The sequence below is a fragment of the Moschus berezovskii genome, chromosome X, assembly GCF_049115385.1.
Source record: "Moschus berezovskii isolate FMDL1 chromosome X, NW_MosBer_1.0, whole genome shotgun sequence".
Lineage (NCBI taxonomy): Eukaryota > Metazoa > Chordata > Mammalia > Artiodactyla > Moschidae > Moschus > Moschus berezovskii.
In genome coordinates, this window is record NC_142488.1 from 14,572,772 (window position 1) to 14,597,905 (window position 25,134).

The following is a 25,134-nucleotide window of genomic DNA, read 5'->3' on the forward strand; positions in this document are numbered from 1 at the left end:
CAGTATTCTTGGGCTTCCCTGGTGGCTCAACTGGTAAAGAATACGCCTGCAATGTGGGAGACCTGGGTTCGATCCCTGGGTTGGGAAGATCCCCTGAAGAAGGGAAAGGCTACCCACTCCAGTATTCTGGCCTGGAGAATTCCATGGACTGTATAGTCTATGGGGTCACAAAGAGTCGGACACAACTGAGCCACATTCACTTTCACTTTTCAACAGTCTGGGCAACAACAAAGGCCAGGTCTAAGGCAATGGCTGCAGATGCTGATTGCAGCCATGAAATTAAAAGATGCTTACTCCTTGGAAGGAAAGTTATGACCAACCTAGATAGCATATTAAAAAGCAGAGACATTACTTTGCCAACAAAGGTCCGTCTAGTCAAGGCTATGGTGTTTCCAGTGGTCATGTATGGATGTGAGAGTTGGACTGTGAAGAAAGCTGAGCGCTGAAGAATTGATGCTTTTGAACTGTGGTGTTGGAGAAGACTGTTGAGAGTCCCTTGGACTGCAAGGAGATCCAACCAATCCATTCTAAAGGAGATCAGTCCTGGGTGTTCATTGGAAGGACTGATGTTAAAGCTGAAACTGCAATACTTTGGCCACCTCATGTGAAGAGCTGACTCACTGAAAAAGACTCTGATGCTGGGAGGGATTGGGGACAGGAGGAGAAGGGGACGACAGAGGATGAGATGGCTGGATGGCATCACCGACTCGATGGACATGAGTTTGAGTGAACTCCTGGAGTTGGTGATGGACAGGGAGGCCTGGCGTGCTGTGATTCATGGGGTCGCAAAGAGTCAGACACGACTGAGCGACTGAACTGAACTGAAGAGCATAGATCTTAAAAGTTCTCATGACAAAAAAAAAATAGTATGGTGACAGATGTTAACTAGACTTGTGATCATTTTGCAATATATACAAATACTGAAGCATTGTGTTGTTCACCTGAAACTAATATTATATGTCAATTATACCTCAATAAAAAGAATTCTGCTTTTGGAATCTGGAGCTGAGCACTGTATTCCATGGATTAGAATCACCATTTCCTATTTTTGCACATAAGATTTTCTTTTCTCCAAGTCCCATGTCTCCCAAAGTTTTCAAATAAAACTGCTCTCTAATGTTGAAAGAAGTCTGCCTGACCTACAATCACTTTCTCTGAGGGAAGCCCCCATTTAGCCCCCCACCAAGAGGTCCAAAGAGTCTGGTCTCAGCCATCTCTCTAAGAACTCAAAATGCCTGGCAAATGGCTGACTTCCCCAGGGTAGAGAACTGACCCAAGACGAGGCAACGGGATTCTCTCTCCTAGGAATTTGGGATTGGGCCCCAGCATCTGTCCCTGGTGCTTTGACTGGTGGGCATGTAAACCTAGGGGATCTAGCAGGTATGTCTGGGCATGTGTGTGGAGGCTGACAAATCAACTCAGGATGTGGGTGTTCGGAGAGGGGCACAGACGTTTCAGTCAGGATGACTGGATCCACAGTACAGAAATCCCTTTGGGGTGGGGCTGGTCTCCAGGAGACCCCAATTGCTAAGTTTAGAGTTGGTTCCTAAGGTGCCCCACAGGGCAGCTCATGATTGTCTAATGCCCTCTCTTCCCAAGCTTACCCTCAGGGTCCCACCAGTCCCTTCTGCAAAAAAAAAAAAAGCATGAAACAGCCACTCAACCAGCATACCTCGGGTCTTCCGATGCTTCTGCGCACTCGCGCTCCAACTCCTTCAGACTGCTCCCGGCTGAGCACTGAGAGGGTAACCTTCTTGGATGACATCGTGTCCAAGGTTAAAAAGCAAGTGTTCTGAGACTCAGCTGTAGAGGATGCAGGGTAAGAGAAGGGACAACAAAACGGAGAAGTCATCAAGGAGGGACCGACCACCCACGTACTATACAATATAGGATAGGAAATTCACCCCACACCCCGCCCCAAATATTGCCTGGCCAAAAAGTTCATTTGGGGTTTTCTGCAAGATGTTACAGAAAAACCCAAATGAACTTTTGGGACATTTTGGCCAGCCCAATATTAACAGCTATAATTTTTTAATTGCTTACTCCGCACAAGACCTGGGCTAGATGCTTTCAAACATCACTAATGATAGCGGATGCCTGTGAGTGCTAAGGAGGTTCCCAGTACCCTACTAATGATTTACAATGGTTATCTGGTGTAGGCCTAGGACTACCGTTGACCACAGTTAGTAATACAGCTGCTGGGCATTTACTTAGAACCTCTAATGAGCACTTTACCTGCTTTACATGATTGAAATCTCTGCCCCTACCTCTACCCCTTGTTGCCCCAGAAGGGAGCTGTTACCACGAGCTAAGAGAGATCTGGGTATCTCTTATCTGAATGTGCAAGGATCTTGGCACTGAAAGGGATCTTTGAGGGTCATCAAATTCAAAGACTCATCTATCCCTGAAGTTCAGGGTCAACTTAAGTGGCAAGAAATCTTTGAAGCTTTCTCTGAAGTCTTCCAGAGCACGGAAGAGCACATGACCATGCAATCTGTATTCTACTCAGGACCCCCAATTCAAAAGTGCTTCCTCTTTGTGAGTCTAAAGTCTACTCCAGAGCATATCACAAAACAAGTATAATTAGTCCATTTTCCACTTCAAATGCTTGCAGACAATACACGCAATCCCTAAAGCTCTTCTGCAAATGACATATAATCCATTCCTTCAAAGTTTCCCACTCAAACCGAGATAGATATTTTCGCAAGAAGCACAGACTCTTCACAGTCTGGGTCTGCATCCCACGTTCACCACTTATCAGCTGTGGATTCTGAGGCCAAATGCTAAACCTCCCTGTTCCTCAGGCTTTCCACCTGTGAATAGGAGTCATAAAACAGTGTAGATTCTGCAAAGTGTAGTCAGTGTTCTGAGAATGTGAGCTGCTGCTACTCAGAGCACTCTGCGCGGCAAAACCCTTCAGCCAATCAAGGCTCACCCTAAATGTGTCCTCCCCTGGGGTGCCACCTTTAGTTAACTCAATCCTCCACCTATGAACATCTAGAAAGTATTTTACGTCCACCCCCCGCCCCCAATTTGGACTATTTCTGGATTTTTCCAGACACCTCCAATTAAGTTCTATGCACGTGCACCACTGACGAGGTACTTACCAGATCTTAGTGCTCTGCAGAAAGAAAAGTCGTCTGCGACTTGCACCAAACTGCAGAGGACTACTTAAGCATCACTGGCCATCTCCCTTAGGAGACTCCCCTGGGCGTCTAAAGCCGGCCAGAGAGGGCAGGGTCCGCCCCACCCGGCCCAGCTGGCGTCAGGTACTCGAGCCCGGTGAAGGGCGGCTACAGCAGCCCGTGCGGCGGCGGCGGCGGCGGCGGCGGCGGCAGGGGGCGTGGAGAGGGCGGGCTCGGAGGGCGCCCCGCGGCTGCCTCACCGTGACTCAGCGCTTCGCTGCCAGTGGCCTCAGGGAGGCTGGAAGCGGGAGTCCACGGGTCTCAGAGGCCCTGGGCAAGGGTGATACTCCTTGATTGACAGTCCGCCGCCGCGCAGATCTCCTCGCTCCGCCCCAGCTCCGCCCCAGCTCCGCCCCAGCCTGTTCGGCTGCTCTTGTGATGGGCGGGCGGGGAAATGTCACTGGGAGAGAGGCGCCCTGGGCCCTAGGAGGAGTGGATGGGCCTAGCAGGTGCTGTGTTCAGGCCAAGGTCCCAACTGGACCTCCTCGGAAAATTTGTCTTTGCTAGAGTCGGCTACCTCCATCGCTTCTTGGGCCTTGTGTGACCTTGGGCAGGTAGCTCAGCCTCTCTGTGCCTCGAGTGCCTCCATTGTAAAACGGGCGTGGTGATGATAAAACAATACAAGCTGATGGGGTTGTGATGAGAATTAAAGGAGCTGGGCAGGCCCTAGTTCAGTTCAGTCGCTCAGTCGTGTCTGACTCTTCGCGACCCCATGAATCGCAGCACGCCAGGCCTCCCTGTCCATCACCAACTCCAGGAGTTCACTCAAACTCATGTCCATCGAGTCGGTGATGCCATCCAGCCAACTCATCCTCTACCGTCCCCATCTCCTCCTGCCCCCAATCCCTCCCAGCATCAGGGTCTTTTCCAATAAGTCAACTCTTTGCATGACGTGGCCAAAGTATTGGAGTTTCAGCTTTAGCATCAGTCCTTCTAGTGAACACCCAGGACTGATCTCCTTTAGGATGGACTGGTTGGATCTCCTTGCAGTCCAAGGGACTCTCAAGAGTCTTCTCCAACACCACAGTTCAAAAGCATCAATTCTTCAGCGCTCAGCTTTCTTCACAGTCCAACTCTCACATCCATACATGACCACTGGAAACACCATAGCCTTGACTAGACGGACCTTTGTTGGCAAAGTAATGTCTCTGCTTTTTAATATGCTATCTAGGTTGGTCATAACTTTCCTTCCAAGGAGCAAGCATCTTTTAATTCCATGGGTGCAGTCACCATCTGCAGTGATTTTGGAGCCCCCCAAAATAAAGTCTGACACTGTTTCCACTGTTTCCCCATCCATTTCCCATGAAGTGATGGGATCAGATGCCATGATCTTCGTTTTCTGAATGTTGAGATTTTAAGCCAACTTTTTCACTCTCCTCTTTCACTTTCCTCAAGGAAAAATAGTTCCTCTTCACTTTCTGCCATAAGGGTGGTGTCATCTGCATATCTGAGGTTATTGATATTTCTCCCACAATCTTGATTCCAGCTTGTGCTTCTTCCAGCCCAGCATTCCTCATGATGTACTCTGCATATAAGTTAAATAAGCAGGGTGACAATATACAGCTTTGACGTACTCCTTTTCCTATTTGGAACCAGTCTGTTGTTCCATGTCCAGTTCTAACTGTTGCTTCCTGACCTGCATACAGGTTTCTCAAGAGGCAGGTCAGGTATTCCCATCTCTTTCAGAATTTTCCAGTTTATTGTGATCCACACAGTCAAAGGCTTTGGCATAGTCAATAAAGCAGAAATAGATGTTTTTCTGGAACTCTCTTGCTTTTTTGATGATCCAGTGGATGTTGGCAATTTGATCTCTGGTTCCTCTGCCTTTTCTAAAACCAGCTTGAACCAGCTTGAAGTTCGCAGGAGGGCCGAGAGGAGCTACTCCACGTTCAAGGTCAGGAGGGGCAGCCGTGAGGAGATACCCTTCGTCCAAGGTAAGGAGCAGCGGCTGTGCTTTGCTGGAGCAGCTGTGAAGAGATACCCCATGTCCAAGGTTAGAGAAACCCAAGTAAGATGGTAGGTGTTGCAAGAGGGCATCAGAGGGCAGACACACTGAAACCATAATCACAGAAAACTAGCCAATCTGATCACACGGACCACAGCCTTGTCTAACTCAATGAAACTAAGCCATGCTGTGTGGGGCCACCCAAGACGGATGGGTCATGGTGGAGAGGTCTGACAGAATGTGGTCCACTGGGGAAGGGAATGGCAAACCACTTCAGTATTCTTGCCTTGAGAACCCCATGAACAGCATGAAAAAGCAAAATGATAGGATACTGAAAGAGAAACTCCCCAGGTCGGTAGGTGCCCAATATGCTACTGGAGATCAGTGGAGAAATAAATTCAGAAAGAATGAAGGGATGGAGCCAAAGCGAAAACAATACCCAGTTGTGGATGTGACTGGTGATAGAAGCAAGGTCCAATGCTGTAAAGAGCAACATTGTATAGGAACCTGGAATGTTAGGTCCATGAATCAAGGCAAATTGGAAGTGGTCAAACAGGAGATGGCAAGAGTGGACATTCTAGGGATCAGCGAACTAAAATGAACTGGAATGGGTGAATTTAACTCAGATGACCATTATATCTACTACTGTGGGCAGGAATCCCTTAGAAGAAATGGAGTAGCCATCATGGTCAACAAAAGAGTCCGAAATGCAGTATTTGGATACAGTCTCAAAAAAATAACAGAATGATCTCTGTTTGTTTCCAAGGCAAACCATTCAATATCACGGTAATCCAAGCCTATGCCCCAACCAGTAATGCTTAAGAAGCTGAAGTTGAACGGTTCTATGAAGACCTACAAGACCTTTTAGAACTAACACCCAAAAAAGATGTCCTTTTCATTATAGGGGACTGGAATGCAAAAGTAGGAAGTCAAGAAACACCTGCAGTAACAGGCAAATTTGTCCTTAGGGTACGGAATGAAGCAGGGCAAAGGCTAATAGAGTTTTGTCAGGAGAATGCACTGGTCATAGCAAACACCCTCTTTCAACAACACAAGAGAAGACTACACATGGACATCACCAGATGGTCAACACCGAAATCAGACTGATTATATTCTTTGCAGCCAAAGATGGAGAAGCTCTATACAGTCAGCAAAAACAAGACCGGGAGCTGACTGTGGCTCAGATCATGAACTCCTTATTGCCAAATTCAGACTTAAATTGAAGAAAGTAGGGAAAACCACTAGACCATTCAGATATGACCTAAATCAAATCCCTTATGATTATACAGTGGGCAGGCCCTAAGCACTGCTTAATTATTGCTTACATCAATAAGTTGCTGGCTGTTCGCCCTTTACAGGGCGATGTGGAGTTGCAGAAGCCTCTACGGATTTCTATTCTGTAAACAGCAGAAAGCTCATTGCCTGCTTTTGAAGAAGGAAGGTGCCAGATAGTAAATATTTTTGACTTTGCACATGTTCTCTGAGGTGGCTGAGGCAGTTGGCCTTTGTAGCAACAAGCCAGCCAGAGACAGCATGTAAAATAAGTGGGTGTGGCTGTGTTTCAACAAACTTGAATTATGGCTGCTGACATTTGAAGTTCATGGAATTTTCACTTATCATGAAGTGTTACTCCTCTCTTTATTTTTTATTTCAAGCATTTAAAAGTGTAAAAACCATTGTTAAGCTCACAGGCTCTAAAAACAAGATAGTGGGCTACACTTGGCTGCAGGCCTAGTTTAGGGACCTGCTCTAACAGTCATGTAGAGGAAAGGCTTTTCCCAGATTACTTATATGTCAGCGTCAGCAAGGCTCAAATCACCATCTTACTTCAATGAGTCAAAGCTAAATGAGATAATATACAAGAACATTAAAAGTGCCATGAAATAATCTTGCTGCTCATCTTCATTATACTTAACCTTTGCAACTGTCTCCAAAGAAAACAAAAGCAGGGACTCTGTCTGGCACTTGGCAGTCCTTGGTAAATACTTCTGCTGCTGCTGCTGCTAAGTCATTTCAGCCGTGTCCGACTCTGTGTGACCCCACAGACGGCAGCCCACCAGGCTCCCATGTCCCTGGGATCCTCCAGGCAAGAACACTGGAGTGGGTTGCCATTTCCTTCTCCAATGCATGAAAACGAAAAGTGAATGTGAAGTCGCTCAGTCGTGTCCGACTTAGCAACCCCATGGACTGCAGCCCACCAGGCTCCTCCATCCATGGGGTTTTCCAGGCAAGAGTACTGGAGTGGGTTGCCACTGCTTTCTCCGAATACTTCTGCATTCCCCACCAAATAGTTCAACGTGTAGCCAATTGCCTGAGCCTAAAACCCAAGACATCATTTGTCCACCTTGAAATCCTGTGGATTCTGCTCCTATTATCTCTTAAATATATCCAGGGCTTCCCACCATCCATCTTCTCTGGTAGTCAAACCATTCTCCAAGTCGCAGGGAAATAAACCAACCACCTAAAAGCTTCCTTGCCCTCAAGAGAAAATCCTGTGATGTCTTTAACCCAGCCTCACCCTCAGCATGCTGATACTTGCTCAAGGATAAACATACACACACAGAAGTGGCCCCTCTTTCCTTTTTATGCTGAACTTTTTAGGGCTCTCGAAGTGCATTTACTCTTGTGTCTACTTGCTGTGCCTCTGCCTGGAACTTTCTTTCTCCTTGATCTGGCTCATTGCCATTCATCTTTCAGCTCTCAGTTTCCACATCACTCCCTCTAGGAAAGCTTGCCTGTCTGTCCTGTCAAATCTGGATGAGATGCTTGACCTGGTAAGCATGACGGCTACACGTTGTTATCACGATTACACACTGTTGATCAGTCATTGGTTCTCCTCCTTTGGAAGACTCTATTTTCCTAAGATGGTTCCAACAGTATCTCCCACATACACATCTTCTTCTTTAGTGTGACCTTGACACACCCCACCACCACAAGTGGAGTTTACTTCTGTTCCTCCTAAGTCTAGGCAGGGCCTGTGGCTGCTTTGACCGATGGAACACACTGGAAGGGATAGTGCCAGTTCTAAGTGTGGCTCTGAAGTAGCCTGGCAGCTTCTGCTTCCTGCCTTCTGGAAGTCAGTTGCCTTGTAAAAGGAGTGATGACTCTGAGACCAGCATTCTCCCACGCCACGTGGAGGAGTGGTCTTGGAAGAAGAAACGCCATGTGAGGAAGGAGACAGGGGCCAAGGACACTGTGGCGCCAGATATATAGATTAGCCATCTGAGAAGTGGCTATTTCAGGCCCAGCTGCCATTGCTGACTCCGTATGTCTATGACATGAACACTTAACTGCGTTCTTCCCAACTTCCAGACCCACAGACTTGTGAGCAGATAAACATGGTTGTTTCAAGCCACTCAGTTTCCAGATTATTTGTTTCATGATGATAGATAACTGAAAAATATGCTTTGATGCAAGAAAAGAGATGTGGTGGATTTTCAAAGCTCTCTGGAGTAAAGAAAGACTTCTACAAATATTTACCCTTTCAGAAAGCAAATCTGTTCATCTAAATGTTACTACCAAGGCAAGCAGCCATCCAGTAAGATAAAAAATGTATTAAATTAGACTTGAGAGATGAAATGTTGTGTCCCACTGGGCAGAGCAGTAATCTCTAAAGTTTCTTCAGTTACACGTGACATTGAGAAGGATGGCTTCCTGATACAAGAAAACAGGAGAAGATGGATGCGCTCTACATTTTTACATGCTTCCATATTGGACTTGCCATACTCCTGAGGATGCCTTCAGTTTACCGCATTTTCCAAGCTTCCCCTGGGACTCAAAATCCCCTCCACCTCTGAGGAAGGCAGAAGAGCTTCCTTTCTTTCTTAACTTTGAGAAGGCAGTCGCAGGGAGAAGCTAATTCAAAGGTGTGCATTGTCAGGGCAAGGCAGAGAAGTCTACTTGTAGGCTGTTGCACAGAAAAAAAAAAAGACCTGAAAAGCTAGAAGACTTAAAATGAGGAAAAACAAGCGTGGCGGCGGTGGCGGGGGCGCGGGAGGGGGGTCACAAATATTTACAAATGAAATATGCAGCATGTAACATTTCACTGTAACAGGGCCGCCTTTTGAAATGAGAAATGTGACTTCGTACATGGAGCTGTGAGCACTTCTCACACCGTTATTTGCCATCCAGTCAGCGATGCTGAGCGGGCAGCTGGATATATGAGTGTGTAGATATGCCATCAGTTGCTAAATGATTCCAGATAGCACCATTATCTATCTTTGAGGACACCCACATTATCAACGTATTTTATGCGATCATTTTTCCTTTTTCATTCAAAACGCTTCTCAAAAATATACCTTATAGAAATACATGGACATCTTAGATATTTCATCATTTGCCATTTTTTCTCCTTCAAGCAGTCAACTGAAAAAATATTTCTTAAAAAAAATCTTTTTTTCAAGATTGGTCAGGTTTTGGTAATTTGCCTTAAAGCACAGTCTCTGCAGTTCATTAAATGACAAATATCTCTAGAATATTCCATATTAGGGATTCAGACTCTCTGACTCCAGGAAATGGCTCCAAGTCAGGGACTGATTATTTTGTAAGCATTTGTTTATGAAGAACATAGATATGCTCGTGGTCGAGGATATTTAAAAATATCCAGGAAAGATGTGTACCCTTGACTCCCATTTCCACCCTCGTGAGAGCAATCTGCATGGACACAGTCTGGTCCATTAGCCAGGGCTCTGACTTGGACGCTACACATGATCAACCACTGAAGCTCATAACTGCCTTTCCCATGGGTTTCTGGCAGTGTGCCAGAAAGGAACAGCTTATGACCCTCTCTTCTCAGCCACAGAACTTTCCTAGAATTCACCACAGGCAAAACATTCTTAATCCTGAAAGGCTGATTCATCTCTGAACCAAGGAAATGGAGAAATTTAGGTGAATGATTCCCCTGATACTTTACTCAGTTATCCTGAAAACCTTTCTCAGTTTTCAGGTCGTATAATGCCGTGTCTTCTGGCCAAATGAAGGCTGCTTTCAAGATTACAGTGTTGGAGTTAAAATAAAAGGCCAACTTGAATTACTTATTCAGTTACATAATTAATTATGTAACTGAAGAGTTACATAATCTGAAGTGTTTACAGATAAAGTTTGCTAATGTTTGCAACTTACTTTAAATGCAGCAAAAAATAACAGTAACGGTAGTGGTGGGGAAAAAGTGAAAATGAAAGTTGCTCAGTAGTGTCTGACTCTTTGCGACTCCATGAGAAGTCCATGGACTTCTCCAGGCCAGAATATTGGGAGTGGGCAGCCATTCCCTTCTCCAGGGTATCTTCCCAACCCAGGGATTGAACCCAGGTAATAGCAGCAGGAGTAATACCAATAAGGTGGATTGACAGCTGGATAGAGGGTTGATAAATAGATGTCAAAACAAATACAGTAAAATGTAAATATAGAATCTAGCGATGTATTGGTTTTTTAAAAACTGTATGTATTTTGAAATTATTCACGATAAAATTTTCGGAAAAATAAATAATTTGAATCAAAGTGGGAATCGTAGTTGGAAGTTCCATAAAGATCTCCCCTTTGCCAACTTCTTTTGCTTCCAACTCCGGCACCTCATACACTATACAATTTAGTGAAGATGTAGTGAATTGAGCTGTTGAGCTAAATTCCAAGCTTCTAGGGCACTTCCACAGCTGGCAGGATTTTTCTAGAGCATGAGTTGGCAAATTTTTTCTATGTAGGCCAGATAGTAAATATTAGAGACTGCGGGCACATGGCCTCTGTCACAACTCAACTCTGCCATTGGAGGAGAGCAGCCTCACCCAATACATGAACAAATGACTGTGGCTATGCTCCAATAAATCTTGCTTCCAAAAACAGGCTTGCCAACTCCATCTAGACCCCAAGTCCTTACCTTCCACTAAAAAATAGGGAGTGAAATTGATAAAATGCCAACAGTCTATGTAAATATTTCACTGATGGCAGGAAAGGGCACAACAAAACTACACAACAAGGAATTCCCTGGTGGTCCATTGGTTTGGACTCAGTGCTATCACTGCCGAGGGCTCAGGTTTGATCCCTGGTCAGGGAACCAAGATCCTGCAAAAAAAAAAAAAAATCCCCAGAGATGTCCACCCTAACCCTCCCCCTCCACTCACCATCTCCTTTCATGAGGAAAAATAGGTTATTTGTTCCACCACTGAACCTGAGGTTTAATATACAAGCATTCTCAGAAGAGATAACACATTCATCTTTGATTCCAGTAAGTGTAAACTATTCACATCAGAACCCAACCTCCAGGTACATTATCTTAACACCAGGAGGCATAAGAGCCAGAGGTGATGGAGTGATGGTCCCTGTGAAGAGATTCTTGTGGAAAAAGCTCAGGCTACAGAGAGAAGCTATCAGAGCTCTTGTGGGCTTACTCTTCAGGGAAGAGAGACAGATAAGTAAATTATGTAGCTGGTTTTAACATATTGCTACTGCTGCTGCTGCTAAGTTGCTTCAGTCGTGTCCAACTCCGTGCGACCCCATAGACGGCAGCCCACCAGGCTCCCCCGTCCCTGGGATTCTCCAGGCAAGAACAGTGGAGTGGGTTGCCATTTCCTTCTCCAATGCATGAAGCGAAAAGTGAAAGTGAAGTCGCTCAGTCGTGTCCGACTCTTAGCGACCCCATGGACTGTAGCCTACCAGGCTCCCCCGTCCATGGGATCTTCCAGGCAGGAGTACTGGAGTGGGGGTGCCATTGCCTTCTCCGTTTAACACATTAGGTGCTATGAAAAAAAGATAAAGTGAGCAGAGTAAGGGAGGCTGGGAGTGCTGGGTGGAGCAAGGTGTAGTATTAACAAGATGGTCTAAGTAGGGCTCATTAGCAAGATGCCTTTTGACATGGAACCTGGACATGAGGAAATGAACCACGCAGATGTCTGTGATGGTTTGGCAAGCAAAAGAAACAGCCTGTGCAAATAGACCCTGGGGTGGGTGGTGCTCAGAATATTGTAGGAGTGGCAATGTAAGGTAGAAAAATCATAAGATGTTAGAGATGGCATTAGGGGACCAGAAGATGGGGGACCACTGAAAAGTTCAGACAGGAGGAGTGGTGGGCTTTGACGTACATGTGAAAGCATCATTTTGGCTAGTTGGTGGAGGATAGCAGGCAACAAGTGCAGAAGCAGGGAGAGCATGCAGGAGACAAGCGCAATACTCCAGGTGACAGATATGTGGCAACTTAGACCAGTAGGTAGCAGTAGAGCTGGTGAAAAGTGGCCAATGTGGGATATATTTTGAAAATATGGCTAACCATATTTCATGATGGATCAGATGCTGGCTGTGAAGGAAGGGTAAAAGTCAAGGGTGATTCCACATTCTTTGGCTTGAGCAACTGGAAGGTTAAAGTTGATATTAGCTGAGAAGGCAAGCCTTGTAGGAGGAGCTGGCTTGAGGGGTTAGTTGGGAGGTCAGCTTTGCACATGTTAAGTTTGAAATAGTTATTAGATATTCCAAGTATATATGGACAAACTAAGAGTCAAATACAAGTCTGGAATTCAGGGGAGAGAGCCTGGCTGAAATTTGGAACCATAAGCATACAGATGGTGTTTAAAGCCACGAGTCAAAGGAATTTTTTAAAGAGAAAACTAGAGGTCAGTCAGAAGCCAGAAGAAAGACAGACTGTCTCCCTCTTTCCCCTTCCTCCCTCCCTCCCTCCCTCTGTCTCTCTCACACACACACACATACACACACATACACACACATACACACACATACATAATGGATCCTATCAGGTTCTTTCTTGTAAAAATGTGAGGACTACTGTTCCCAACTGAACAAGCTTGTTTACATCATGAAGTCAAATCACCCCACAAGCTTGTTGCCTGCTAAAAGCTCATGAAGAGAAGCTAAGAGGAAATTCCTATGGGTCTCCCTGGCTAGAGATGACAACACAGACCATAATTTAAGCAAATCAAATCATGTAATGGAAATAGCAGGTTGCCACAACAAGTTAGAATTGGACTAAAGACATGGAAAATACAGAGCCCACGAAAGGTTCAGGAAAAGTGGCAAAGGAAGTGAATGAATAGAATAAAGAAATAAATCTGGAACATTTGACTCAGAGGAAAGCACTCCTCCCAGCTGCCCTTGAGTGTTCCAAGCCCTCTAAAAGGGATGAGAATCCCAAGAGATTGTGCCTAGGATTTCCACAGCTCTGCCACTTCCTCCTTCCCTCCCCTAAATTGACTTTTTATTCTAGAATTGATCTTCAACCATGCTACCATGTTTAAACAGCAGAGTAAATACAAATTACCATATGGGAATAGAAGTGAATTAGCAGAGGGTAGAATTAATTTATTTGGCTAAGTTGCTTTGCCACAGTCACCTGGCTTCACCCTCGGTTTCTCAAATGACTGCCAACTTGATTGCTAGAGGATGGAGAACTGTGTGGAGTCCATCAGTGACTTCTTTGCTGATGTCAGGGCGTTAAGTTCTCTTATTTTAAATTGTTCTAAAGGACTCTGTCATTCCCTAAATTCCAGTTTCAAACAGATATTTTTCAGACATTCTACTGTAATTAAAACTTTACTGTGGTCCTTCCTCCATGAGACATAAGTCCCCTGAAGGTTTGGCCTGTCTCTGTTCTGTTTACCGCTGCATCTCTAGCTCCTAACAGAATGCTTAATAGACAGGTTCTCAAAAGACTGCAGCATGCCAGGCCTCCCTGTCCATCACCAACTCCCAGAGCTTGCTCAAATTCATGTCCATCCAGTTGGTGATGCCATTCAACCATCTCATCCTCTGTCCTCCCCTTCTCCTCCCGCCTTCAATCTTTCCCAGCATCAGGGTCTTTTCCAATGAGTCAGTTTTTCGCATCAAGTGGCCAAAGTATTGGAGTTTCAGCTTCAGCATCAGTCCTTCCAGTGAATATTCAGGACTGATCTCCTTTAGGATGGACTGGTTGGACCTCCTTGCAGTCCAAGGGACTATCAAGAGTCTTCTCCAACACCACAGTTCAAAAGCATCAATTCTTCGGCACTCAGCTCTCTTTATAATCCAACTCTCACATCCATACACGACTACTGGAAAAACCACAGTTTTGACTAGACAGACCTGTGTTGGCAAAATAATGTCTCTGCTTTTTAATGTGCTGTCTAGGTTGGTCATAGCTTTTTTTCCAAGGAGAAAATTTCTTTTTATTTCATGGCTGCAGTCACCATCTGCAGTGATTTGGAGCCCAAGAAAATAAAATCTGTCACTGTTTCCATTGTTTTCCCGGTCTATTTGCCATGAAGTGATGGGACCGGATACCATGATCTTCATTTTTTGAATGTTGAGTTTTAAGCCAGCTTTTTCCCTCTCCTCTTTCATTTTTATCAAGAGGCTCTTTAGTTGTTCTCTTTCTGCCATAAGGGTGGTGTCATCTGCATATCTGAGGTTATTGATATTTCTCCCGGCAATCCTGATTCCAGCTTGTGCTTCATCCAGCCCAGCGTTCCTCATGATGTACTCTGCATATAAGTTAAATAAGCAGGGTGACAATATACAGCCTTGACATACTTCTTTCCAAATTTGGAACCAGCTGTCCATAGCTGAGCCTAAAATGAATCATTAGATTTCTTACTGGTTACATACAGTCAGTGTGCACAGGAGAAGACAGTAAGATGAGTAAAGCCATGATGCTGTGACTCACAGACGCAGAAAATAATCTTACGGTTCCCAAAAGGGAGGCAGGGAGGGGGAAATTAGGAGTTTGGGATTAATAGATACACACTACTATATATAAAATAGATAAACAACAAGGACCCACTGTGTAGCACAGAGAACTCTACTCAATATCCTATAATAAACCATAATGGAGAATAATTGGAAAAAGAATATATATATGTATGTATAACTGAGGAGAGGAGACAACCAACTTTCAATAGGCGAAAACATCTGACTTCATTATGTCTTCTAGTGCTGCCATGCCTAGGCATTTGCACACTGCAAATATTATTATTATAAACCATTTTCCTTTTAAATTCTCTTTATTGCCATATTCAGGCAATATTCTCCTGTCTCCTCTCTGATTCCTGTCTCCTCTCTCCAGTCTCCCCCTTCCTCTCTCCTGTACACCTGAAACTAACACAACATTGTAAATCAATAATACTGCAATAAAAATTTTTAATAAAAAATAAAATTTAAATGTTGCGATGTCAGAAACCATTAGAGTGATGGTCATAAATCAGTCAAGTGATAATCACATTCTTTCATTGCACTCTTGGTGCATGGTACATTAGCCAAACCCATCTCTATTCCATTTCTGGATTTCTTAAGCTGTGGAAATGGGCTTCTTTTTGGTCACTTGACCATCTGGCTCTCTCATACCCTCTGTAGCCTCCCTGGGTCCATTCTTGAGCAGAGTTTTCATTGCTTATTCTCTGCACATTTTGGCATTACCTCATGGTTTCCTGACTCATGTGAGAGAAGTCAGCGTCACAAGCAGGCTTTGGCCGAGATATTTTCTCGTCCTTTCCAGCACAGAGCTCTCCAAACAAAGACAGGTTATCACATGTACCCGAGAGCTGCCTGGGAAAAGCAGGAGCTGTAGTTATCAAAGTTGGAACCTGTATGAAATATGCTTTTGTCTCCATTTTTGTTGCTCTCAATCAGGTCAACAAGTGTTGGCTAAGTGTTGAGCGTGGTTTCCTGTGGGATTGTGCAAGGCCTTGCAGGACAATAAACGTTTGGGGGGCACTGAGTAATGTGGCCATTTCTGACTTGGCAGCTGGGAAAATGTGAGACAATTTGCTGCTGCTGGAAGGAGGACAGCTGGGGCTGTGTTCCTGCAAGAGCAGAGCAACCTCACAGCCGTGGCCCTGGGCAGCAGGACCAGCCAAAATGGTGCGTGTAAGCGGCAAGTGGCTACAAAATAGGTTTGCATCTGGGTGTTATAGACCTTGAAGTTCACAGACGGGGGGTGGTGGAGGGGAGCGCTTTAAGAAAAATACTGCAGAATTATGAATGTGATATTGATGGGGCTCTTTGGTGGGACCATGTCATTCAGGGGCCTGCTATAGGAAATTCACTGGAAATTCCCTCCGAGCTCAACATCTTGTTCATGGAAACTGTCAGGTTGTGTGTACATCACCATTGGCTTGATCTGGTTTTGTGTCGTTTCCTCTGCTGAGTTTCTCCATACTATTCTTTAGCCATTGCCTTTCCAGGACTTTTTTTTCTTCTTTTATTTATTTTTTTTAACTGAACTACAGTTAATTTACAGTGTTGTATTGGTTTCAGGTGTACAGTAAAATGATTCAGATACACACACACACACACACACATATATATGTATATACACACACACACACATATATATATATGTAGTTTTTCGGATTCTTTTCCTTTATAGGTCCTTCCATGACTTTTCACACTGGCTTTATAACTACTGAAAAGATAAAAGAAATGTTAGTCAAGCCTTTTATTTATCTGTGTTTTTTGATGTTATTTTAGCTATGAATATTTGTTCTTACCTTCCTGAAGTCTCCCTAAGTCAGGGGTCTGGGATATTTTAGACGGAGGTAGAAGATGGGAGGGAGGTTAACCACACAGCTGCAGCCAAATTCATAGAATTTTGAAAATTCTCATGGACCACGATGGTTTCATTGGATTTAAGAAGTTGGACAACTATAATGTAGTCTAGGTCAGTGTTTTTCAAACTATCTTGTGCACATAAGTCATCTGGGGATCTTGCTAAAATGCAGATTCTGATGTACTGGGGCTGGGGTGAGATCTAAGAGTGTGAACTTAAAACAAGCTCCCAGGGTATGTTCATGCTACCTGTCCATGGACGACACTTTGAATAACATCCAAGTATTGATTTGTTAGAAATCTGGTGGCACAAATACACGGTCAGTCTGATTTTAAGGTAACCAGTCCCAGGACTGAAAGCTTATAACAGACTCACAGAGCAGGTGCGAGTTGACTAGAGAAGGCATGGGGAATCTTCTTCCCAACACATCTTATCCCTGGGGGGGTGGGAGGGGCGCTGGGGGAAGAGGGGTGAGGCTTGAAATTTATGTTGAAGGTCATCTTACTGTCTCCAGTTTTTAAACTTCACTATGATCTTTTTAAAAAATTTCACCTACAGAGTGATGAGAGGAAGGGGTACAGGTTTCTGGAACACCTACTAGGGTGCTAGGCATCATACTGCCGTTTTCTCTCGACTCCTCATAACCCTTTGAGGCAGTTATTGTTTTACTCCCTTTACAGATAGGGAAGCTGAGGTTTAGCAGGGTTAAGTAACATGCCACATTGCATAGAGAGAGGGCAAGGATTTGAACCCACCAAAGCCTGGTGCTTTTGTCCACATCAACCTGTATCCTTAGCAGTGTAACGTGTTAAACAAATTCAGCATGAGGTATTAGGATGTGGATTTAGCACTTTTTGCTTTTCTCCTAAGGAAGGTACCCAGAAGGGTGTCCTGGGCAGAGGGGAGGGAGCAGAAGGAAAGAGGTTGCTGAGAAGAAGGAAGGGTTTAGCAAAGCTCTATGAGGCACTGAAGACCAATTTCACGCCTAAAGCAAGTATTAGCTCCAACAGGAAAGACACTGGCATTCTCATCTTCTTTGTCTAAAAATGGCTTCACAAAGTGTGTAGTTTTGAAAAATTCGTTTTGGAGCAACCAAAGTATGGTGTTTCAAAATGCTGGATTCAAGTGTCACTATTAAAGGTTTTCTTTCCATGTCATGCCAAGATCAGTTGTAACTTTCTCTTGCCTGCAAAATGTCACATGAAATGGGGACCTGGCAGGTTCTGCGGGGTGCTTCCCAGGTGGCACAGTGGTAAGATACGTAGTTTCTATGAGGCCAGTATTCATCTCAGGCCAGTGTCTTAAGAGTTATATTTTTCAATTAGTTTACCTGATTCTCAGTTAAGCTTTCTGTTCCCGTTTACCTTACCATCATATTTTTTTTTCAGTTATTTAGCAGGAAGATAAGCAGACCTGGCCTTGGGCAAATAGTGGAAGATCAAGTTTGTCACAGATCTAGCCATTTTGGGTCCCAGTCTGCACTTGGAGCATCTTCCCTTTCCTTCCCGCCCTCCCTCCTCCACTGCTTTCCCATGCTAGGTATTATTTTAATATCCTGACCCCTATCAAAATCTTTAGGTAAATGACATGTAAAGTAAAAGAGGATAACTAAATCAAATAAAGGGGTAAGGAACTGCTACCCTCACCTCTCAATTCTAAAAACTAAAGCTTTAAAGGCACCATCCTGAGCCAGTCAGGAAATGTACACATTGGTTTCAGGAACTATCCGACGGCCCCTTTTAACTGTACATACCTTTCTCCCTTCCTTTCCTGCTTCCTGCTCCACTTTGGCACCACTTAGAATTTATTCCAACTTCTGTGGTTGTATGTTCTTACCCATTTTCAAAATGTGGGCTAGAGTTTTGCTGTTTAACAGTGCTTTGGAGGTTCCTGCTCAAAGATTACTTAATGGGTCACATCTTTCTGATATTTCCAATAAAAGGTCCCTTGTGTGGGTCTGGCAAGACTGAAATTGATGCCGAGTTCTACCATATGGAATGCTTAAGCAAGGCTGTCATATGTTTAGCTGAACACATAGATGTTTTAGTGTATTTATTGCCATGAAGGGGTGGGCAGTGTCCCAGGCATGACACCAGTCATCTGGCTCCCTGGGCTGTGTCTCTCAGGTCACACTGCTGCGATTCTGGCTAAGTCACCTAAGCTGTTGGGGCTCAGTGTTCCTTCTGAAAAATGACTTCCAGGGTTTCTACCACCTTGGATACCCTGTAGCTACCTCCCTACATTTAGGTTAGAGTGTTCTCTGATTAGGAGGATTACACAGCTGGCATGTTCTTCTCTACCATCAGTGTTATGGTCAAGAATATGGGCTGTGCATATACACAGAAAACAAACTCATGGCTACCAAAGGGGGAAAGGAGAGGGGAGGGATACATTATGGGTTTGGGATTAACAGATTACACTAATATATATGAAATAGATAACCAACAAGGACCTACTGTATAGCACAGGGAACTCTACTGAATATTGTGTAATAACCTCTAAGGGAAAAGAATCTGAAAACAATATGCATATAAATTTTTTATATATATATGCATATATATATATGTCTTGGAGAAGGAAACGGCAACCCACTCCAGTGTTCTTGCCTGGAGAATCCCAGGGATGGGGAGCCCGGTAGGAGGCCATCTATGGGGTCGCACAGAGTCGGACACGACTGAAGCGACTTAGCAGCAGCAGCAGCATATATATGTCTGGTTAATTCAGCATGCACCTTTTATGCATTAAAGGTTACACATGATTGCTGACTTCCTTACAGAAATACTGATTTCTTCCAGCTTTTCTTTTCTGCCTCCCTTGCACTTTAATCTTCCTAGTTTCATGTGTTTATGGAAATAGGCAGCCTGAACTATTTGGTAAGCAAATTGATGCATCTATTGGAGAAGGAAATGGCAACCCACTCCAGTACTCTTGCCTGGAAAATCCCATGGACGGAGGAGTCTGGTAGGCTGCAGTCCATGGGATCGCTAGGAGTCGGACACAACTGAGCGACTTCACTTTCACTTTCATGCATGGGAGAAGGAAATGGCAAACCACTCCAGTGTTCTTGCCTGGAGAATCCCAGGGACGCGGGAGCCTGGTGGGCTGCTGTCTCTGGGGTCGCACAGAGTCGGACATGACTGAAGTGACGTAGCAGCATTCTATGTAGGTACTGATATACAAGTATCCAGCCAAATCCCACCAGCTTCTCTATGGAAATAGAGTTCTGGTTTCTAGCTTTAGATCGAATTTTATTGCTTAGTTTCTTTGTAAACCTTCCCAAATGAATTTTCCTTAAATGTGGGTAGGCAGACCTGAGTTTGCTAGTCACTGGAGAGGTAGCTGAGTCAATAGTGGTCCCAGAGCCCTGTTGACTTATTGTGCTAATACAAGATGGGAGACGTTCTATTTCTAAAAATCAGTCCTCACCATAGAAATGCCTCCAATTTAAAATCTATGCTAATCTCAAAAAAGAGGGAAGTACAAGGAAGGGACAGAAGAAAACAGAAGGAGAAAGTCTGGTTCAAACTTGATCAGGAATTAGGTTTTATCTCAGAAGAAAGTGATAGGGAGGTGAAAAAAGTGTGAGTCATCCAAACAGGGTCCTTTAAGTTTGTTAATATGCTCAGAGTCCAGCTTAGGGAGTGGAATTTTGAAGGACATCAAAAGCAGGTGGCTCTGGGTGATTATGACATAAGAACCATGGATTACAGACACGTATGTACAGCATGTGAACTCATTTTTGTGAAAAGAAACAACTGCCTATGTAATTTGAAAAAAAATCTAGAGGTATATTCACCAAAATGTTAAGTTTCCTTTTGCTTGTCTGTACTTCTTGGTTTTGTGAATAAACACATATCCATATGATTTTAAAAATGAAATCCAAAAAATCCACAAAGGTTAGGATTTGGAATAAACATTTTTGTTAAAATTTGACAAATTATATTCCATCAGATGCAACAATGTGTATAAATTCTTGGAGTTGTATTAGAAAATGTTCTGGAGGACTTGGTATCTTCCTTTCTAGTCAATGTCCTTCTTCCCTTCAATATACAGAAGAGACTTTGTGAATTTCATTTGTCAATGGCTTCTGTGGTTCATCATGCTAATTTTTTTAGGTAAAATTCCCCAAGAAACCATCTTTCATGTGACGAATGTGCAAATTCTATAAACAGAAAAGCATGAGTATCACATGTAGTACCAGGAAGGGCTGTGCACTACCCTGGAGATTGGAATTTGCATTTTTAAAACAGTGCCTTTTTTTTTTTTTGAGTTTGTGGGATGTTATTTCCCTGATCAGGAATTGAACTCTGGTCCCCATCAGTGAGAACATGGAATCTTAACCACTAGACCACTAGGGAATTCCCTAAAACAGTACTCTTAATTTTACACATTGATTCAGCATCTGAAATAAATGTTGCAACATTAACTTTGGATTCAACTAACCACCAGATCTATTTAACTACCACTCTGCTTTGAGGAAGAATGTTTCAGGTGTGGATATAAAAGACCTTTGACAGGAGTTTTCACAGTGTTCTCTTTCTGCTTTGTTAGTTAATTTTTTCCATGGAGAAATTTAAAAGGCAAAAGTTCCCTACACCTCTGTCCAGTATGATATGGCTCCTCCAAAGCGGACTTTAATTAGCAAAAAGTAGACCCTTCATTGGAGAAGGAAATGGCAGCCCACTCCAGTGTTCTTGCCTGGAGAATCCCAGGGACAGGGGAGCCTGGTGGGCTTCCGTCTATGGGGTCACACAGAGTCGGACACGACTGAAGTGACTTAGCAGTAGCAGCAGCAGACCCTTCATAGTTTCAATAAGTCTTTCAATTGAATTCTCTTCCAGCCATAGGCTATAGGTGTAGAAAATAATCTTATCTGAACAGGCGTGTGTGTAGAGTTTATCATGGAGGCAAAGGTGAAAGGAAGATGTGATCCGGGCCTTCCAAGATCTGGCTGGGTTTACTGCACCCCAATCTCTGCCTCATTTTTGAGTCCAAGGCAAACAAACCAGTAACCATGGAGAATAGCACTCAAAGGAATTATACTTTTCTTCCAGATAAAACAATATTCAAAGTAAAAAGCGACAAAGACTTTACTATATTTAATGGATAAGATTACTACTTCTGCCTAAGAGAAAAGCAATACCCTTGGAGAACGTTAGAGGGATTCATAAATAATCACCTGATTCATATATAATAAATGATGAAAGCTGAGTTGCTTGATTCCCATTTTTCGAGTGGTGTGGCCTATGTCAGGAGGGAAGCTGTCTGGGCGTGAGATAGTTTATTCAATGTCAAGCTGAGTTTCTCAGTCTCCCTTTCTTCCACTCCCATGATACTCCAGGGCTGTGCCCGTTAGTGATTGGATGGGTTCACTTGGCATCTGCCTCCATCCAGACAGAGCAATGTCTGTGTGGCTGCTTCCTGATCAAGTGATGAATTGGATGCAAATACCTTCTTTTTAATGCATGACCCTGGCATAGCCAGAAGGAATATGAGTGGGTGCCTCAGAGGAGTGACTTTTTGCCTAGACCTTTAGAGTTAAAGACGTAGAAGCACACTTCTTCGGCTCTATCGAAATTAAGGTGAGTAAAGTTAATTACCTTCAGATTATCAGTAAACAAAGAAAGATAGTAATGATTGGGCATCTGACTGCTAAGAACCATGTAATTTCACAAAGCAAAGAAGAACATAAGGAAGTTGTTCTCTTGTGACTGACTACTTAGCATTCCTTTCCATTACCAGACCTGGTATCAGAGTGTTGAAGCAACAATGTCAGTAGAATCAGAAAATGAATGCATTCATTTTCCATAAATAGCTTAACTTTTAATGTTTTATGCAGTTCTGGAAGAAAAAGCAAGAGTATTTTTAGTTTATGAAGCACTGACTCTTTCAGTTCTTTTACATCTCTCTTGATAACTTTTGAAAAAGTTTAATGCTCAGAAATAGTGAAAATTATACCCATGTCCTTTATGCTAAAGATCATGTTCAGGGGTTGTGGTGTCATTTACCAACAATACCAGAGTCTCACAGTAATTTGGATAATTTGGTCCAACAATTGACCCCATTAGTGGAGGGAAATTTCAGTTGATCAGTTATTTCAAACATGGTGAACTGTCAGGAGTTGAAATTTTTAAAAGTTGGATGATATTCCTGAACTGATGTTCAATTCAATTCAACAAATGTCCATAGAATACTTAAGGAAAAAGGAGAATTTTGATGTGGTGGCCTGGAGGGTAGTGTGAAGATGGTGAATGTCTGATCCAAAGTGGGGGATGAGCACACATAAAAATGATATTAAAAAAATCAACATATTTATACAAGTCACAGCCAAGGCAGTAGGGAAAAAGTGCAGGTATGTGTGCATTTAAGAGCATGCTTCGTTGCATTTTCCACTGTAGTTCTAAATCTAATTTTTTAAAATTAAGAGGGCAGCAGAGGTTGAGACGGTTAGATAGCATCACCGACTCAGAGGACATGAATCTGAGCAAACTCTGGAAGATAATGAAAGGACAGGCAAGCCTGGTGTGCTGGAGTCCATGGGGTCGCAAAGAGTCGGACATGACTTATGACTGAACAACAATACTATACCTTAATGAGAAATAGTTGAATAAAAATTATAAAAGCTAAAAGAGAACCTAGCCAGATACTGCTAACATTCATTTTAATCACTTTCTTTTATTTAGGACGACAGTATGGACACAAAATCCATTCTAGAAGAACTTCTTCTCAAAAGGTCACAGCAAAAGAAGAAAATGTCACCCAATAATTACAAAGAGCGGCTTTTTGTTTTAACCAAAACAAACCTCTCCTACTATGAATATGACAAAATGGTAAGACTCTTATTTATTCCATTGTTTTATACTACTTATTTTTAAGTCTCCATAAAGTGCTTAATTGGAGAAGGCAATGGCACCCCACTCCAGTACTCTTGCCTAGAAAATCCCATGACAGAGGAGCCTGGTAGGCTGCAATCCATGGGGTCACGAAGAGTCAGACACGACTGAGCAACTCCACTTTCACTTTTCACTATCATGCATTGGTGAAGGAAATGGCAACCCACTCCAGTGTTCTTGCCTGGAGAATCCCAGGGACAGGGGAGCCTGGTGGGCTGCCGTCTATGGGGTCATAAAGAGTCAGACATGACTGAAGCGACTTAGCAGCAGCAGCAAAGTGCTTAATATAAGGAAACAGATTTCTCAGCTTACACAGTAAAAACCAACTTGTACTCTCTTATCCCATTGTCTTTTCTTAACCAAGTTATAATTAATTCAAGATACCAGTGTTAGTCATTCAGTCGTGTCTGACTCTTTGCGACCCCATGGACTGTAGCCCACCAGGCTCCTCTGTCCATGGAATTTTCCAGGCAAGAGTACTGGAGTGTGTAGCCATTTTCTCCTGCAGGGGATCTTTCCTACCCAGGGATCGAACCCAGGTCTCCTGCATTGCAGGCAGATTCTTTACCATCTGAGCCACCAGTGAAGCCCATAATTCAAGATAAAGGATTTTTCAAACACTGGTTAACTTTACTAAGGGAAAGTGTAACTTTAGAAGAGTGATTCTCAACTGAGGGTGATTTAGCCCCCTAAAGGACACTCAGCAATGGCTGGGACCATTTTTGGTTGGTTGTCATCACTGAAGGTGGAAGACAGTTTGCTATTGGCGTCTCCTGGGTGGAAATAAGAGTATTTATATGCAGCTGAGAAATCTATCATGGTAGAAATACTGAAATACTGTCATAAAATTGAAAAATGAAAATGCATTGTGGAGTTAAACCTTGATGTTACTGAGTAGATTAACCATATGGTAGGTGATTTGAAATGTGTTTCAAGATTATCAAATAATTAAGTGCTGCTTAAAGACTTGCTTTGGGGGAATTTAATTAAGTTTATGTCCACACTCAAAAAATATATTATGTTGTCATTGAATTTTTACTATTATGGAATAACTGGAATGATTTTCACATGCTCATGTCATCTCACAAATTCCCTTCTAAGCATAACCTTAACTTTATGCATTTCTTTGTACACCACTGTATTCACATGAGGCATCTTATATTTTCCTTTTAATTCAGAAAAGAGGCAGCAGAAAAGGATCAATTGAGATTAAGAAAATCAGATGTGTGGAGAAAGTTAATCTTGAGGAGCAGACCCCTGTGGAGAGACAGTACCCATTTCAGGTAAGGGGAAAGGTAACATTCCATTGGATGGCTGGTGTTCTTTTAGTATTTTCTACTATGAACTCAGTACTGGGGGGATAAATAAAGACATTGCAAAATGTTTCATTAAGACGATGGCATGTGCTTATATTTATGTAACCATAGACAGCATTCTCAACCTCGCTCTCTGAATCTAACATCCCCAGATGGGAGTTGGGCAGTTTACTAAAATTCGATCCACCAAACTCCCTTCGCTAGAGGGAGAGAAAGATAGATGAGTGTGTAAGCCTCAGTGGTCTGACTTGCCTTGGGGTCTGATGATCTCTTTTAT

The 25,134-nt window shown here is 43.4% G+C and overlaps 2 protein-coding genes across 9 annotated transcripts in view; one reads left to right on the forward strand and one right to left on the reverse strand.

Moving 5' to 3' along the window:
* The window catches only part of PIR (pirin), a 151,734-nt gene that overhangs the window by 90,688 nt on the left and 35,912 nt on the right, over positions 1–25,134 (reverse strand). For 4 of the 5 annotated variants that reach the window (XM_055438187.2, XM_055438185.2, XM_055438182.2 and 1 more), the window contains exon 2: positions 1,673–1,803. In XM_055438187.2, the coding sequence (XP_055294162.1) occupies positions 1,673–1,803 (131 nt within the window). Of the gene's footprint in view, positions 1–1,672; positions 1,804–3,107; positions 5,153–25,134 lie in introns of all 5 variants that reach the window. The other variant, XM_055438186.2, reaches the window with a different exon arrangement.
* The window catches only part of BMX (BMX non-receptor tyrosine kinase), a 48,275-nt gene continuing 38,946 nt past the window's right edge, over positions 15,806–25,134 (forward strand). For 3 of the 4 annotated variants that reach the window (XM_055438167.2, XM_055438172.2, XM_055438168.2), the window contains exons 1-3: positions 15,806–15,960; positions 23,332–23,478; positions 24,720–24,824. In XM_055438167.2, coding sequence (XP_055294142.1) covers positions 15,958–15,960; positions 23,332–23,478; positions 24,720–24,824 — 255 coding nt within the window. In that variant the 5' untranslated portion in view covers positions 15,806–15,957. Of the gene's footprint in view, positions 15,961–21,989; positions 22,231–23,331; positions 23,479–24,719; positions 24,825–25,134 lie in introns of all 4 variants that reach the window. The other variant, XM_055438169.2, reaches the window with a different exon arrangement.